General features: G+C 42.4%; 2 protein-coding genes across 2 annotated transcripts in view; both read left to right on the plus strand.

The window, feature by feature from the left end:
• LOC131263449 (uncharacterized) overlaps positions 1–9,389 on the plus strand; it is a 33,404-nt gene extending 24,015 nt beyond the window's left edge. Inside the window, exons 2-4 of the mRNA XM_058265649.1 lie at positions 7,723–7,909; positions 7,965–8,434; positions 8,519–9,389. Of these exons, the coding sequence (XP_058121632.1) occupies positions 7,723–7,909; positions 7,965–8,434; positions 8,519–8,774 (913 nt within the window). The 3' untranslated portion in view covers positions 8,775–9,389. The remainder of the gene's footprint in view (positions 1–7,722; positions 7,910–7,964; positions 8,435–8,518) is intronic.
• Positions 9,390–10,058: 669 nt separating this feature from the next.
• LOC131263331 (adenine phosphoribosyltransferase) lies at positions 10,059–11,165 on the plus strand. The gene is made up of 3 exons (XM_058265514.1): positions 10,059–10,298; positions 10,367–10,604; positions 10,680–11,165. The coding sequence occupies exons 1-3, from the start codon at positions 10,210–10,212 to the stop codon at positions 10,914–10,916; spliced, it is 564 nt and encodes a 187-aa protein (XP_058121497.1). The 5' UTR covers positions 10,059–10,209; the 3' UTR covers positions 10,917–11,165.
• The last annotated feature ends 4,428 nt before the right edge of the window (positions 11,166–15,593 follow it).

Consider the following 15,593-nt stretch of genomic DNA (forward strand, 5'->3'; position numbering starts at 1 on the left):
CGCTTTGCTAATTCTAAAAAAAATTCGGAACGCTTTGCTAATTCTGCTTTGCTGTTCTAAAACTTATATTAAAAGTTTTGCTTTGTCTATCCAAATAGACTTGTTAATTCTGTTTCTATAAAATATTTACCCTTTACCACAGGTAATGCCTAGGTAAAAGGCATCTAGGGCCACAGTTTACTCCTTCCTCTGGAATCATTTGTTTTACATCGCAACAAATTCCCCAAACTTTCGGACCTTGTGCTCATAAATATGCTGCTCCATTGTGTGAGTGTAATGGTTTTAAAGCGAATGTCGAAAACTAACATGTAAAATTTACGAAATTGGACTTCCGCTTGCATGTGACTTACATTTGAAAACCTTTTCGTAACGAGGAGCTGTGACTTTTGCGACAAAGCATTAGCTATGGTTGGAGCAACAATCAAAATTGTTTCTCCCTCAGTCGGTGTAATTTTGTGAATGACTAATAGTTAGAAATTCATGAGTTCAGTCGTCGTTGTTGCATCTATGAAACAGCGCACGACACATTCGTAAAAAAGAAAATTAAATACAGAACGCGAGCTTTTTATAAGCGAACCAGCGGAACTTGTGGTCGTTATGTGAATTAAAAATAAATCACTCTTGCAAGCGTGTTTGCCCTTACACAGATTCTGGGACGTGTAACGCCAGTTTGTTCGGTTTCGTAAGTTCTTCCTGCGTTTTGTGGCATGGGCTAGAACTCCACTAAGCTTGTAGTGACGTTTCGCAGAATCCACGTGCGATTCATTTGCAAATTATTAAACAGCCTCAGTTTCGAGAATACCTTCTAATATTTTTCCCTAAATATACCTTGTTAATTAAAAATCCGAGGTTCAGGACTGGAATTCCAATGTCTGATGTTTGATGATCAATGGTATGCGATGAGCGAGGTAAATGCGATGGTGTTTTCAATCAATTCACGCCAAGGCTACTGGAGTGCTTGACTGCCCCCACCAACCTCTCGGAGATATCTCATTTTTTCGAATCGAATGCTCAACTGACTGGTAGAAACGTCTGCTACTACTAAACGACTGTACTACACTGAACGTTCCTGACTGGCTGCATCGTTTGTTTGCGAACACATAAACTGATTATGTCGATGGTTAAAGAATCACGGGCGCCCGCACACACACACAAACACACTATCAAACCATTCACCTTGATAACGGCTCAATGATGAAACGAAACTTAATGGACGGAGCAATTTCATAAAAGTGCCATAGAGCCAGCAAACGATACGAGCATCTAAAAACCCCAACAATAGAAAACATGCCTCGGAATGCTCCATTTTTCTGCTGCTCGTCTTTTGTGCGAAATTGCCGGGTCAGATGGCAATTCACAAAAAAATATAGATGGTCACCAAACACGCACCGCGTTTGCGCTGGTCAGCATAAAAAGGCCGAGTTTATTCTTTGCGAGGTTTATCTGTGGGCTAGAGAATTAAAATGAAAAACCATACAGATGAATTACACACGGATTAGCTTGCGGTGGGTCATTATGGGTTTCCTTCTTTTTGTTAGTTTTATAACTAAAAAAACCCCTTATTGTGCCTTTTGTGCTTAGAATCTATCACTGTTCGAATGTGTCTCTTTTAAACATCTGCAAATTCCAAAGCTTTTCGCCTGAAATTGTTTACTCTTCATGGAGCATGTGTCTTTTATATTTGACCAAACAATCCCATTTCATTTCACTGGGCATTTAAGTGAAGGGCATTTTATTTCACTAGTTTTTTCTTTGGCTACTTATCTGTTACGAACATAGATTTACTTTTCATCATACCAAACTCATTATTTTTATTAAATTTAAAAAAGATCCATTTAAATTCAATAGAACCGCGTGCAAGGTAACATAAATTTCGAATTATATAGCTCGAACGTTGTTCTCAAATAATGAGATCGAACCCGTTAAAAATAGTACCTAAAAGTGTATAAATGCACTTTTCTAATGTCATTTGTTAATAGTCTTTTTCAATCAGACGAAACAGTGGAATGTGCTTTTAGAAATTAGACGTCAAGTTCTGTAAGCTAATAAGTTTGAAAAAGATTCAAAAATAAATGTAACCCGTACCTCTGTCGTTGCTGAACAGTTTACTTTGAGCTCAAAAATATGCAACCATCACTCTGATTTACGATAAAATCAAGTGAGTTACATAGTAATGCGCTTCAGTAGTTTTAGTCTTTTAAAACGTAACCTAGTTCTACGAATCGCGAACACTGGAGTAAACAACCCATTCCTACGGTGCTAGTTTTATTGAGCGTCCACTAAGCCACGTTCCCTGCTGCCCCGAGCAATGTTCCATTTCAAGATCGTCCAAGTTTGATCACGCACTGATAAGGCGTACCCCAATGTACGTTGGCGGGCAAAAAGGGGCGGGCGAAAGGTGGAGAGTGTGATGAGAATTGAATGTAGCCAGGGTTGAGTGGGCAAAAGGGGGCCGCTGGTAGGGGAATTGTAGAGCCGGCGTTTGAAAGAAGACGAGTTACGAAACGTGACCATCCGCCCCGACCGGGTGGGGTGGCGGAAAAACGCTCCCGTCGGTTCGTTTCAACGTGATTGTTCGAAACCTTTTTGCGTGCGGGTGGGGTTGGGTGGCATTGGGGCAAATTGAAATCGACCGAGGTCAAGAGATGCTTATGCTGTTCCCCGTTGCCCAGTGTGTGAGGGTCGAATAAGGGAGGAAGGTTCCATGCTGATTGTAGCGTTTGATCGTCGTTTGCATCGCTGATAACGCTTCGATCATTTGGGGGTGCAAAACCAAAACAACAAGAAAAATGGCGATGGGATTTTAATAGCCTCTCTTTCATTTCCCTTTTTTCCGTTTATATTACCATTTTAAGTTGATCTTTTATAAGTTGAAATTTTAACGTCCACCGAAGGGGCTTTTTTTCCCTCTCGCTATCAAAAATAAAACCACTCGGTTGCTGAAGAGCCATCACGGACACCGTGAAGCGCTGACTAATTCGCCCGAGGTGAAGTGAAGTGTCTCTTCAATCTACCGTCTGCTCGATATAAAAGTGCCCGCACTAGATCCGGCTGTCGTCGCTTAAGCTTTTTATCTGCAAAACTCGTGTGCAGCCGCGTGTGCCGGTGCATAATTTTCCAGAATGCAATTTTGCGCTTCAATTGGTAGCTTTATCGGAGGTGTGCCACTTCTGCGCCGGGTGGATCCCTCCGTTTGTTTGCTGCATTTTGTGTGCCGGCCCTTGGCTAAAACAGCGCTGGTGTGTCCTACCCTCTACTCTGCCAATGAGCGGTGACGGTCGGTCCACTAGATTGACTCTTATCTTTGTCACTTTATTCGCCAACAACAATCGTGGCGCGGGTTGATGATGTTATCATCGTTTCTAGTTTGCAGTGGGGGGAAATTGGCTTAGTGGAGGCGACATTGCGAACCACCAGTCCCGGGAAAGCGGTGCGGAAAAGCTTATGAGAAGTGAAAGGGTGGGTAAGCTAATTAGTTCAACTTCGAAATTCAATTAAAAAGTTTTCCTCACTCACACGCTCGTTGTAGGAGATAAATTCTAGCGGACCGTCGGGGGAAGGGAAAGAGACTTATGGTTAGTGAAATTTGATGTCACTTGCTTTTGTTCCATTTTGATGCTTTTCAACAGAATGGTTAAATGATAAAAACGATATCATCCGGGTAGAGAAATAAGAACCCCTCTGCCCACGATGATATGCAAATTAGGTTTTTATGTTGTCGTTTTTCCAACGCACACATCGATGGGGCTTTCGATTTTGTCAGCCTTTTTATGCTGCTGCTCAGTTGAATCGGTGGAGGTGGAAAAACATTCCCAACCTACCATAATTAATATTGTGCGGGCGTTTCGTTTACGCAACGATTGTGCACTTTTTTTAAAACTCTATTTACCGTGACGATGGTTTAAAATGAAGCAATCAATGCACAATGGAAACTGTATAGAAAGACTAATGTTTTTTTATTCTTTGGAAAAGTTTTAAAGCTCTACAACCAAACATTTTAATGGACACTGGGACAGTGAAAACTGGTTGAGCAAGCACTAAAGCATTTCAACAAATCTGATGAAAATGTTGTAATTAATATAAATTTTATCAACGTGATTCATGCTGAGAAAAACAGCAGGAAAACTTCACCGTATGGTTAATTCTGTTAATAATAAATAAAAATGGAAATCAGTTCAAAAACTTCCTTGTTCTAGAATTATTTCCCCGGGAACATTTGTTTAAACCATTTAAAAGTATATAAAATTTTATTTTACAAATTTTTATATTCATCAAAATATAAATGAATTAACTAGAAAAATCGAAAGGAGATATATTCCTCTCATTAGAAGTCAAGGATCTTTGAAAGAAAACGGATGTAAAAATTACGTTTTTTTTCCTTCCATTAAATTACAAAGAATGTCGTATATAATATTGTTCGAGTTATATGTTTGTTTGTCTTTGAATACTTTAAATGCTAGGTTCAAATAGCAGTATCGACAAATCACAAGTCATCTTGCAGAATGGTTTCAATTAGTGTTTTACCCATTGCATTTTAGCGTCATGTTTTTGTCAAGTGGTCGTTAACGACCATATTTCCCGTGTTATGTCATTAGTGCAATGTGAATAGCACTTCGTTCATCATGTTGCAACGATGCATGCTGTATGCACCTAAAGGGTTCCGTCTTCAATGAAGCGAGTGTGAAAAATGTTTATTGACGATATCTTTGCGATCTTTTTTTTTCTAACCAACATTTTCTGTTGCCGCAACTTTGGATTCCTTCTTATTATAACTACTTTTATTTTTAGAAATGTTTTCCTTTTCATTATTTACGCTTGATAGTTTACAATTCAATTTATTATAACGTTTTGCAAACACAAATAATTTTGCCAAATAGTGTAACACAATACTGTTAGATATGGCAAGTCGAATGCCGGAAGTATGTTTTATGCCTCCCTCGCCCCCCTTTCTCGCTTCATTTCTCGAATCAAGCTCACATTTCCATCACAAGGTAGGCATCCGTTCGTCCGTTCTGTTCTATCCGATCTGTTCCATTCAATGAACTGTATCGATCTATTCTTTCTTTGGCACGATTCCCACGACGTGAGAAACATTACCCCCAACTCACCCACTCACCCACCAACCGACGCACCGCACCGGCATGCGCCCGAGTGTGCAAGTTCAACATTAAAGGATTGAATTTCCGCAAGCAACACCACGAAAAAGACGAACCACTACGAGCAGGTGCACCATCTTTCCGGCGAGAGGAGCGCCGTTTGCCGTGGCCATGGCGTGTTGCTACAACACGGTCCATCCGGTGCTGGCGCGCAGGCGAGAGTTCTACTTCCCCATGCGACCGATTTATACATCCCTGGCAGTGCCCGAATAACTATTCGCATGACACTTTCCGAGCACTCGGAAAATGAGAGGCATCGCATCTTGGTCTGGTAGGGCATTTTTATTTTTTCCTTCCCTTTGCGTCAAAGGACAATGGGTGCCGTGGTTGGAGCTACGTTTTATTTTAGTAAATAGATCGTCCGTTGTTTCAGGTCTAGGTAACGTTTGTTCTAGGGATTTTCTATCACTTTTGTGGCACTGCATTTTCCCTTCACTCTCTTCTTGGTACTCATACGGATGGTTCTACCTTCTTGGGCGGCTTCTAGAGAGGTTAGAATGATTAGCGATGGCCTTTATTTACCAATCTCACGAATAAGAACTGTGAAATAATTTCGCATCACATTTTTCCCGTTCACAGCAAATAAAAGCTACCACGGTTTGCTTCTCTTCTCGCAACGGAAACTGACGGTCATGGATGGAAAACACGGAGTTGTTTGCTATCGGGAAAATGTTGTCATGGCGCGCTTCGATGCTTTCCTTTTCGCGATTGTAACAATGTGAGATGCATTCTAGAGCAGTGAAGATTCTCGGCGGAACTGTGAGGAACACGTTACGACACAACAAACCATTGCCATCGCCAACATTCACTGCACGAGAGGGAGGAGGGAAACTATTGGATAACAACCGCAAGTGATGCCGATTACTACTCTACATGCGTGGGACAGTTCTAACAAGAGACGGTTCCGGCGGAAAAGGTCTAGAGGGGAATTAGAAAAAAATCACTTACAAAAATAGAACAAAAACACTGCGCCGCAACAGCAAGTACGAGGTGCGCTTCTTCACTGCGTACTCCTGGCCAAGCCGGGGATGATATCGTTTGACAGAAACGCGTGCTCGCACACCGTCCCGATACGGTGCACACCAATCACTGAAACCGCACAAGCCAACGGAGGCCGAGCGGCCGTAACGCAGGTTGATATCGCGTCCGGTCACCGGCCCGCACCACTCCCCGCGTACACAAGTGGCCCACGACGGTGTCCACCACGGAGTGCGTCCGTGCGAGAGTATCGCGTTTGTTTGGCGCGTGCGAACCGTGCCAAGTTTAGTCGCAAACTAACCGAACTGACGGGCTGGCCACTGCTCGGCGCTCGGTGCGGCATTTCGGGTGCGCTGCAGTGCCACTCGCTCGCTCGGAACGCGAGAAAATCCGCGGCCGTTTTGGTCCATCCACCTCCGGGAGCGTCGCGGGAACCGCGTGCGTTATCGGAGAACTCTCCGAATGGTGGGCGACCGGGGATGATGCCTGCTTCTTCTGCCGTAGTGGCCATGTGTATTTTCGGGACTGTGCAAAGATCCGCCAGCCCTGCTGCGCACCCTCCTTCGCTGCGGGGTGGGTGAATCGTTCTGTTTTGTTGTCTGGTGAGCATGTGCAGCTTGAGGGGAAATCGCAATCGATGAGCACCGGTTTGGGAAAATGAGTATCCGGCTTGGGAAAAAGCGAACCAACAGGGGTGTCTTTTATAGCTTTTGCTCTCTTCCCGTGGGTGAAGATAAACAAACGGTCGATTGTTACAGCGCTTTGCATAAATATCGGTGCATTGTAAGGAAGGAATCAGATAATTTTTTCTTTGCGTAGAGTTGAGTTCATGGAATACTCAAAATCGTGAGTCATAATGTTCAAACATTTTCGTCCACGAAAGTATCTGGTTGATGTTATATTCGCGTTTCAGTTTACCTGTCAGTTATTTTTAAAAAATGGTGTCAGTTGAAATTTTCATACCGGGATTTTATTCAAATGATATTTAAACAAGAAAAAAAAATTTTTTCCAATACTTACGACACACAAGATTATGGCAGAAGGATCGTAAACGTAAAATAGACAGGAAATGTAGAAACAACATTTCGAAAGAAGTAATCCAAATAGTAAGTCATTGGTAATTAATAAGATTTAAAATTGTGAAGACAATAATATTTACCAGAGCATTAAGAATTCTTATTACGCACAAATCAATTTTTTGTCGGATGAATAAAAACAAACTCGCTTACCTCTTAACAATACACAAGAAATTTGGATAAGATATTGTGGTGCGTTTTAACAATCGAATATAACTTCAGGTAGGAATGCTAGCGAAAAGGTCTTGTCTAGATTTTAGTTCATAGCTTTGCTTCACTCGTTCGCTTTGGTGGGGTTATAAATTAAGAGTTTCAATTTAAGTAGCACAATACAAACACCAAGTCTCCACAGTTGAGAATCACTGTACTAGATAAAGTTTATCTAGGCGCCTGATATGATTAGTCTTTGACTTTTACTATTTTAACTTATCTTTTGTATACCCGTATATTTTTACTAGAAATCAATAAAAATAAACAAATTATATTATTTTATTTTATTTTATTTTTCCTAGACGATTGACACTCACAAACCTAAGGCTGATGCTGATAAATCGAAGTCTGAGACCTGTTTCATACACAACCCGCTTTTATCGCCTGCGTGACGATGATTACAATTTAAAATCATACGATGAAATCATGGAAATGGAAGATTTGATTGCCAATCCAGTGGCATTCAAGCAAGAATGGATTGCTGAAAAGGTAGGGTGGAATGGTTGCATATGTTGGATAATTTTTTAATTCCTTTTTCTTTCAGGACAGAGTATTATATTCGGAAGATATGGCGGTTTTTGTAGCCACTTACAAACTTTCAACTCTGTTCGAACTGGGCCAGGGTGTTTCACTTGACTGTTACATCAAATACAACGTGGCGGCAATCGAAACGGAATGCGATGAGCTGCAGCTCAGCGTGGGACCGCTAGAGCTATCGCAAACGCAACTATACAGCACCGACCTTTGGGTGCATTTCAAACCGGAAGAAATCAGCCGTGATCTACTGACGGTTACCTGCACATCCGAGTTTCTGCCGCTGACTGTTTGCTACAAGCGCGAACCCACGGTCGGACTGAAGGAGTTCTGTGTCGGACGGTTAGGGTTTTCCGATGTGTTATCGACTATCGCGTATCGTACCGTGCTGTACTGCGCCGATAACACATACTGGCAGGGAACAATGATAAGGTTGGATCGGATGGAAGACAAGCGTTTGAAGATTAAACTTTACAGCAGGTACGGTATGGGGGATTGGGCCTTTGATCGTTTCCGCGCCTCATCGTATATTTCACAACGTTCAACTGCATGTTTCCATTTCAGATACTCGCACCAATTGACCACCTTTCTTCGATCGATTTATGACGATTACGAGGAAACCTGTTCCGTTGATCTATGTGCAACGCATCGAAAATCAACGGTTGAAGAGTTAAAGCAACATCTTTTGGAAGAGCTACGGACCAAAATCGAACAACCGACCAACAGTGAGGAATGCATGCGGAAGGAGTTTTGCACCGATTTGATTTATTGTTCGCTAGAGACACCGATCGAAAATCAAACCATCGATCCGTCTAGTTGATACTAACGAGATCTCTTCCATCGCCATTGCCACGGTTGTCGATTCCTACGTGCACGTTAACCATCGCTGGATTGCGATGCATTACTGGTACATCATCGTCTTCCTGGTTGTCCAGCGTTAGATACGGTTCCGGGTCTAGCACGTGGTCGGCATCCTTCAGGATATCCACATAGATCGACACGGCGGGATTTTCGTCGTCCGGAACGTAGTGTGCATCACTGGATAGAACGCTATTACCATCCGGTACCAACATTGTCTTCTCAGGGTCCGAAACCAACGGTCCAGAAGCAACGGTGGTCAATGTAACCACAAGCACCAACAGCAAAAATACACTTTTCATGTCGATTAGCGGATTGGTTGACTGGGAACAAATTATATCGCAAAGAAGATGATACTGATTAAACTGGACAATCCATTTGGCGGACCTTTTTATATATCAGCAAGCAAGTGTAGTAATAAAAGGAAGATGATACTTTATCAATTTATTGGGTGACAACATTTATTTTTGGCAGCGCATTTCGATAACCAAAAGATAGCAGAAGAATCGCAAAAAACTTCAGTCGGTAGTCAAATATTAGATTGAATTTTCTTTTTTCATGTAAATTTTCTCAAACCCTAAAATGAATGGAAACTCTTCCTTTAGCTAAAATTATTTGTCTTCAAAAGATCGTTCATTTGAGTGATTATTTGTTAAGTCAGTTAAAAACGAATAAACTTTTGAATTTATTTTTACTTTCGAGCAAGGTGCTTACACGAGAAGTGTTCAAGAAACCTTGGTTAAAAGATAAATATTTTTATGGAGCAAGCACTGTCAATTTAGTAGTGATGTACATTGCATTTATGGTTGGAATTGATTCTCTTCACCCCAAATGGGACTACGGAGTAAATCCTCACATTTTCGCAGAGCTTTGAGTAAAATAATAAAAATTATTCTTCTAGTTCGCTTCAATTTGATCATTTGTGAAGCAACTAAGTTATCAAATTGGATTGATCGATGTCGATTCGCATTGATTTGTTGTTCAGAATCAACAAATGCAACTTTACTCCCGGAGTTTTCATGGAATGGTTTTCATTCCACCATTGCAAACCCGATAACATCAATTTTTAAAATTTCCATTGAAAAGTTTTTTTCTTAAACACAATAAATCGCCATAGATGCAGCATGAAGGGTCAATCTCTCTCATCCAATCATTTGGATCACAAAGAATAGCTCCCAGTAGGGATCGGATACATGCACCCGATCCAACACCGACGCCCCAACACTAAACATACCGGCAACACATCGAAATCAGTCAGTTGATAACCACAACCGGGATTGATGATTGCTTATTGTTTTGTCTGATTCGATTGGGATGTTGTGAGCAAAACATTAATAAAACCTTTTTTCTATTCTGTAACTGTCCCAGTAGTTAGGTGAATTCACAGCAGCGCTAGAATGACTACCAAGCATAGCGATAATATTGCGCTGATAAAGAAGCACATCGGCGAGTATCCCGACTTTCCAAAGAAAGGAATCCTTTTCAAGTAAGTACCGTGCGTGCCGGAAACCCATTTCGTTTCGTTGTTTGATTAACTCTTACTCTATTTATTAGGGACATTTTTACCGCACTTCGAAATGGGGAAGTCTGTAAAGCCATCAAAAGCGTACTGATTTCGTACGTGCAGGAAAACTGTCCCGATGTGGAGGTGATAGTAGGTCTGGAAGCTCGTGGCTTTCTGTTCAGTTTGCTGATAGCCGCCGAGCTGGGTGTTGCTTCGGTGCCGATACGTAAGAGGGGCAAACTTCCCGGAAAGTGCGTGCAGCAGGAGTACAAGCTGGAGTATGGAACCGTGAGTAAACAAACTCGGGGCAGGGATGTTTGTTTTGGAAAAGATTCTAATGCTTTTCTCTCCTTCTGTGTTCAGGATGTGTTCGAAGTGCAGGAAGGTAGCATCACGAAAGGCCAAAAGGTGCTCGTGATCGACGATCTGTTGGCAACCGGCGGAACGTTGGATGCAGCAAACAAATTGATACAACAGCTGGGCGGTTTGGTTGTGCAGAATGTGGTTATTATAGAACTTACCCAGCTGGGTGGCCGGAAGAAGCTTGAAACGAGTGGTTCCAAAGTACATTCCTTTATACAATATGACGACATAGAATAACAAGGCCCAGATTGTTCTCCGGTTATCTTCGGTAGAGTGTTACTTTGGTTAACGATCAAAAGACAGTTAAGATTAAGTTACAAACGGACCTCAAAGGTCTTTAATAATAGCAGCTGGTTTTGGCTTGTTACCCTTTTGGACCGTTATTTTCGGTTCTTTCTATATTCATGTTCCTCTTGACCAATCTCTATGCAATAAAAACCGTTGATAGCGAACGATTCGTTGATCGTAATATAGCATAATTAAAAAAGAAAATAACAATGTTGTATGTTCGAATGTTAGATTCCTGTTGCACCTGAGAAAACATATGTGCCGTGCCACCTGCTTTGCGCCCTTTCGCATAATTCGTCTCTGTGTTAGTAAGCTCAATCGCTAAGAAAGGAGAATATACAGCGGGCATAACATAAAATTGAGAGAGAGAGAGAGAGAGCGCGCAGAGGATCAGCTTTCTTGATCTTTGTGTGTCTTCAGGTCCCGCGAGAAGCATAACTGCGTCCGCGACAACGGTACCACAAGCGGATGAAAGGCCGAATCTCGCGGTGTCAGTTTCGTACCGATCGTCGTGTTGAGCAGATCACCACCGTGTCATTCGCGAGCTTACGTACCAAAGGTTTGTGTAAAATTAAGCTGAGTTTGCAGAAAACTCAAGTACCTTTTTGTGTCGTCGCGATCGTACGTTTCGTTCCGTTGTTCAGGAGATCGTTTTTTGTTGTAAGTTTACGTCTCGTTTGATCTCGCAGTGTTGGTTGTCTCTGGGATGTTGGAAGTAGTAGTGTGTTACCGGGGGAGCTGATCGATCGATCGATTGTTTTCATACTGCTGTCTGACCTCCCATTGTTTATTTCTCAACATTTTCGAAGGGCTGCTGGTGGACCGCAACAGTGGACGGGAAATTAACAAACGCTAATGGGATCGTGGAGAAGATTGTGTGAAGATCAGTGAAATCGAACCGAGTCGATGGAAGTGTGTTAATTTCTCATAGGGAAGACCTCACGAGCAGAACTCGACCAGTCGAAGTCGAAATTTGTGTTGGTAACGGTACGTGACCGCGTTTGAGAGACAAAGCTTCAAAGCTCCAAAAGGGTTAGTTGGAGCGTTTGTTTTGCGGACAAAAATCTTCACTAAAAACCCCACAAAACGGGTCACCGTAATCACCAGCATCATTGGGTATTCGTAGCGACAGCCACGCAAAGGTGGCAAACATACGCAACGAGCCGGAGAACGTATCGGTTGAGCCGTTTCGGTTCACACAACACCGCTCGCGTTACCCTTCTCGCTGGCCGACTGACGACGTGCCGGAAGAATGAAGAAATAAACATATTTTCGTGGGAACCCCTCGGTCGGGCGGTGTGAAGAAGAAGACTTTAAACAATGCGAATTGCTGCAGCCGATCCTTCTGCACCAAATGAGCATAGTATCGTCGTCTTTTCCCGGTCTCGGTGCTGGCAAGACGCGTGGCATTCGGTTCCGAGAAGGAGGTTCTGCAACTTTTGCAATGTGCTATCAAATGGAGTGGAACACCTTCGAATCGAATGTCCTTGAAAAGGAGTGAGGTAATTGGTTACGAGAACGTATCGCCCCTTCAACCCGAGGATCCTATTCGAAAGGACTTTGTGCCAAGATTGGGAGTTCCCATTTTGCCTTTTGATATATTTTTTTTATCTGCAAGCTTCACATGAAGGTTTCAATAATAAAGCTTTTTAAAAAACTCAATTCTTCCTCTCAATGCTTCTGAAATCAATTGTATACATTAAATTCCTTTTGAATTTCTTAATTAAAGCAAGACAGCAACGTTGCAAATTGATTAGGACAATAAGAAGAAAACATATTTTTGAAAAGTGCTTTAGTAACATTTTTAAGTAAATTAGTAATTGACAAAAGTATACCACTTTTATAAATTACCTCCAAGAGTTTTTTTAACGTAACAGTTCCTTAAAAATACTTTGTTGCAGTTATTTTCAAAACAATATGAATTAAAATAATTAAAATGCTTTTCAATGTGAATTGCTAGAAATAATAATTACTTAGGTACTGATTTGCAACTTACATGTTTTTCTTTTGAAAAGTATGTAATTTATGATAGCAATATTTTTTCAATTTTAAAGTACTTTTCTACTACACAAAGAAGCTTCTACTTGCGCGTTATATTTACTCTATCAAGCAAATACTGTATTTACTATGCCAACGATCTTAAAAGAAAAACAAGAAATCTGCTTTCGCAAACAAAATTCGTTCGCGTACCAAAACACAACAGCTGGTGATTTGTTCCTAAGCTTATTTTTTTTTTCGTTCATCCATTTGGTTCACATTCCGAAACTTGCGGAAAGTACGGTGAATCATACGGTCGTGGTGTAAGTCGATTCTTAGCGATCCAGCCGATCGCGCCGCCCGGCGTGTAAAGTTTGAGCGCAGTAAGCTTAAAAGTAACAGGCGCACAGAACCGCAGGCAGCGAATCCGGCGGTGGCCAAAGGTGCTAAAGTCAAAATGGAGTTGAAACCGAGAAGGGATCGGACAACGACGGTTGAGGGTTAATCGAGGGTTCTCTCTCTCTCACACTCTATCGTTCCACTTCTTCGTCTTACGATCGCGAGTAGGTGAGCGAAGGGTCATGGCGTTGCAGGAGGGTCTCGCGTATGATCGAGGTAGAGAAGCGAAAAGATACATGTTGTGCCGTGTGTGTGGTTCTTCTTTCATCGTTTCGTGGACGAAGGTATCAGCCCACTACACCTGAAGCCATCATATGAAGAAGCAACCTGTGCCTCTGTAGGACGGATCTGGGAAGTACCACCACAACCAGAGGAGCTTGGAACGCTGGTTACGAAGAGGAAGATACACAGAACGATGAAGCAACCTCTTCGATTGCTGGTTGCGCCTGGTAGTTGGAATGAAGGAAAAATGAGCTTATATGTTTACTCACCGGAATCTGACGTAGTCATATGGAGGGAAGATGACTACATATTGCCGTTGGGTTGGACGATCTCGTGGGTGATCGTACGGCCCGGAATGGATTGATGCTGTCACAAAGACACACAGACGATCGATTTGCGAGCTCTTATTTGCAAGATCACGATCCTCAGACTCAGGAAGATACCGCGATCGTAAACAAATGTCATGCGCAGAGTAACGGACCACGTTGGAAGTGGTGCATAAATTTGTCTAAATCCTGCCGTAAAAGCGTTAGCGTGCCGTACTGCAATCAGCTCGGTGTGATCAGAGGAACGATTAATCATACTGTCAGTCAGCAGGTTGCACGTACGATGAGGAGAGAACCGTTTGGCCTAGGACAAGCTCAGATTCAGCCGAAAAAGAGGTCAAAGCTTCGTGGCAGGGAGAAAAGACGTCTGTCGTGGTGCTTCTTCATATTCTACCTAGGCGCTTGCGCGCCTAGTTTACACGACACCGAGTGCGCCAAATGGCAACGGCATCGTGATCGTGGAGGAGACGCCAGCAGAAGTAGGGTCGGACTAAATGCGGCCGAATTCAACATCATCTTCATCCGCCTCTCATAATCGTTTTTACCCTCCATGTCGGTCGGGTGTCTCTCTACCCACACCCGCATGAAGCATAGATCATTGTTACGCAAGATGATGCTCGGTGTTCGGTGGAACGAAAGACTTCGACGGCCGAGCAGAAAGGGAACCCCAGAAAATGAAATATTTGCTTCGATATTCGGTTGAGAAATATGTAACGTAGTAGGCATATGATGTTTAGGGGTATTTTTCTCGAAAAATATTTGTGGTTTATAAACTTCACTCCGTTAATTCAATCAGTAAATATACCTTCAACTGAAGCATCGTTGTAACAAAAAGTAATTCCTACCGTACCGCGGAAGTGTGACATTCCAGCGTTTGGGAAACAATTTTCTGCTCTTTAAAACTCCCATCCAAAACAGAAGATCGAAATCAAGCCGAGCTCACGTGAGAAAGGAAAAGCTGCACCAGCGCCCGAGTGATGCTCCGATATGGAAAAGCGATCTGGCGGGCGGAAGGGTCGCATTTCCGACTCCGCCCGGTTGGTTATATCTCGTTACAGCCATCATGTAATGCGCACGGTTCGGTGCGCATACCAGATCATCGGATTGTTTTACTGCCGCTTTTTTTTAAAGCTTATCTTTTTTCACTTCACATTTCACTCTCATTTCCGAACGCTGTACGCCCCGCGCTCTCGAGATTATGCGGGGCTCCGAAATCGTTTACTGCACTTTGGGTGCATGCCGGTTTCAATTGTGTTCAACATAACATCCTCTTCCCATTCCCTTTTACCACAGGCGCAGGCTTTTATGGGCTCGTGGAAAGCTTTAGGAAATTTGTTAAGCTTTGCCCATTGATTTGTTTTTGATTACATAAATTCCATGGCCGGTAAGTGTGTGTCTGTGTATGTGCGTTGGAGAGTGGAAAACACAAAGCTCACAGGCTCCATTAAAAAGGGTGCCGTCTTTACGATGAGATATGTTGAGCATGTTAAACGTAGGTAAAGGTTTGCTGTAACAAAACAATCGAAAAATAATCTTTTTTTCCACGTGAGACGCGTAGGTGAAAGAAAGCAGATTGGGATCGTTTTGTTAATTTAGAGAAAAATTTCATTTTGGAAAGTGTTTACACTATCGAATAAGTTTGGAGCACATATTTCAAACACTTCCTCTCCTCCATTGCAAGGCGTTCAAATTGGCGTTCGAA

This window comes from Anopheles coustani, chromosome 2 (genome assembly GCF_943734705.1).
Source record: "Anopheles coustani chromosome 2, idAnoCousDA_361_x.2, whole genome shotgun sequence".
NCBI lineage: Eukaryota > Metazoa > Arthropoda > Insecta > Diptera > Culicidae > Anopheles > Anopheles coustani.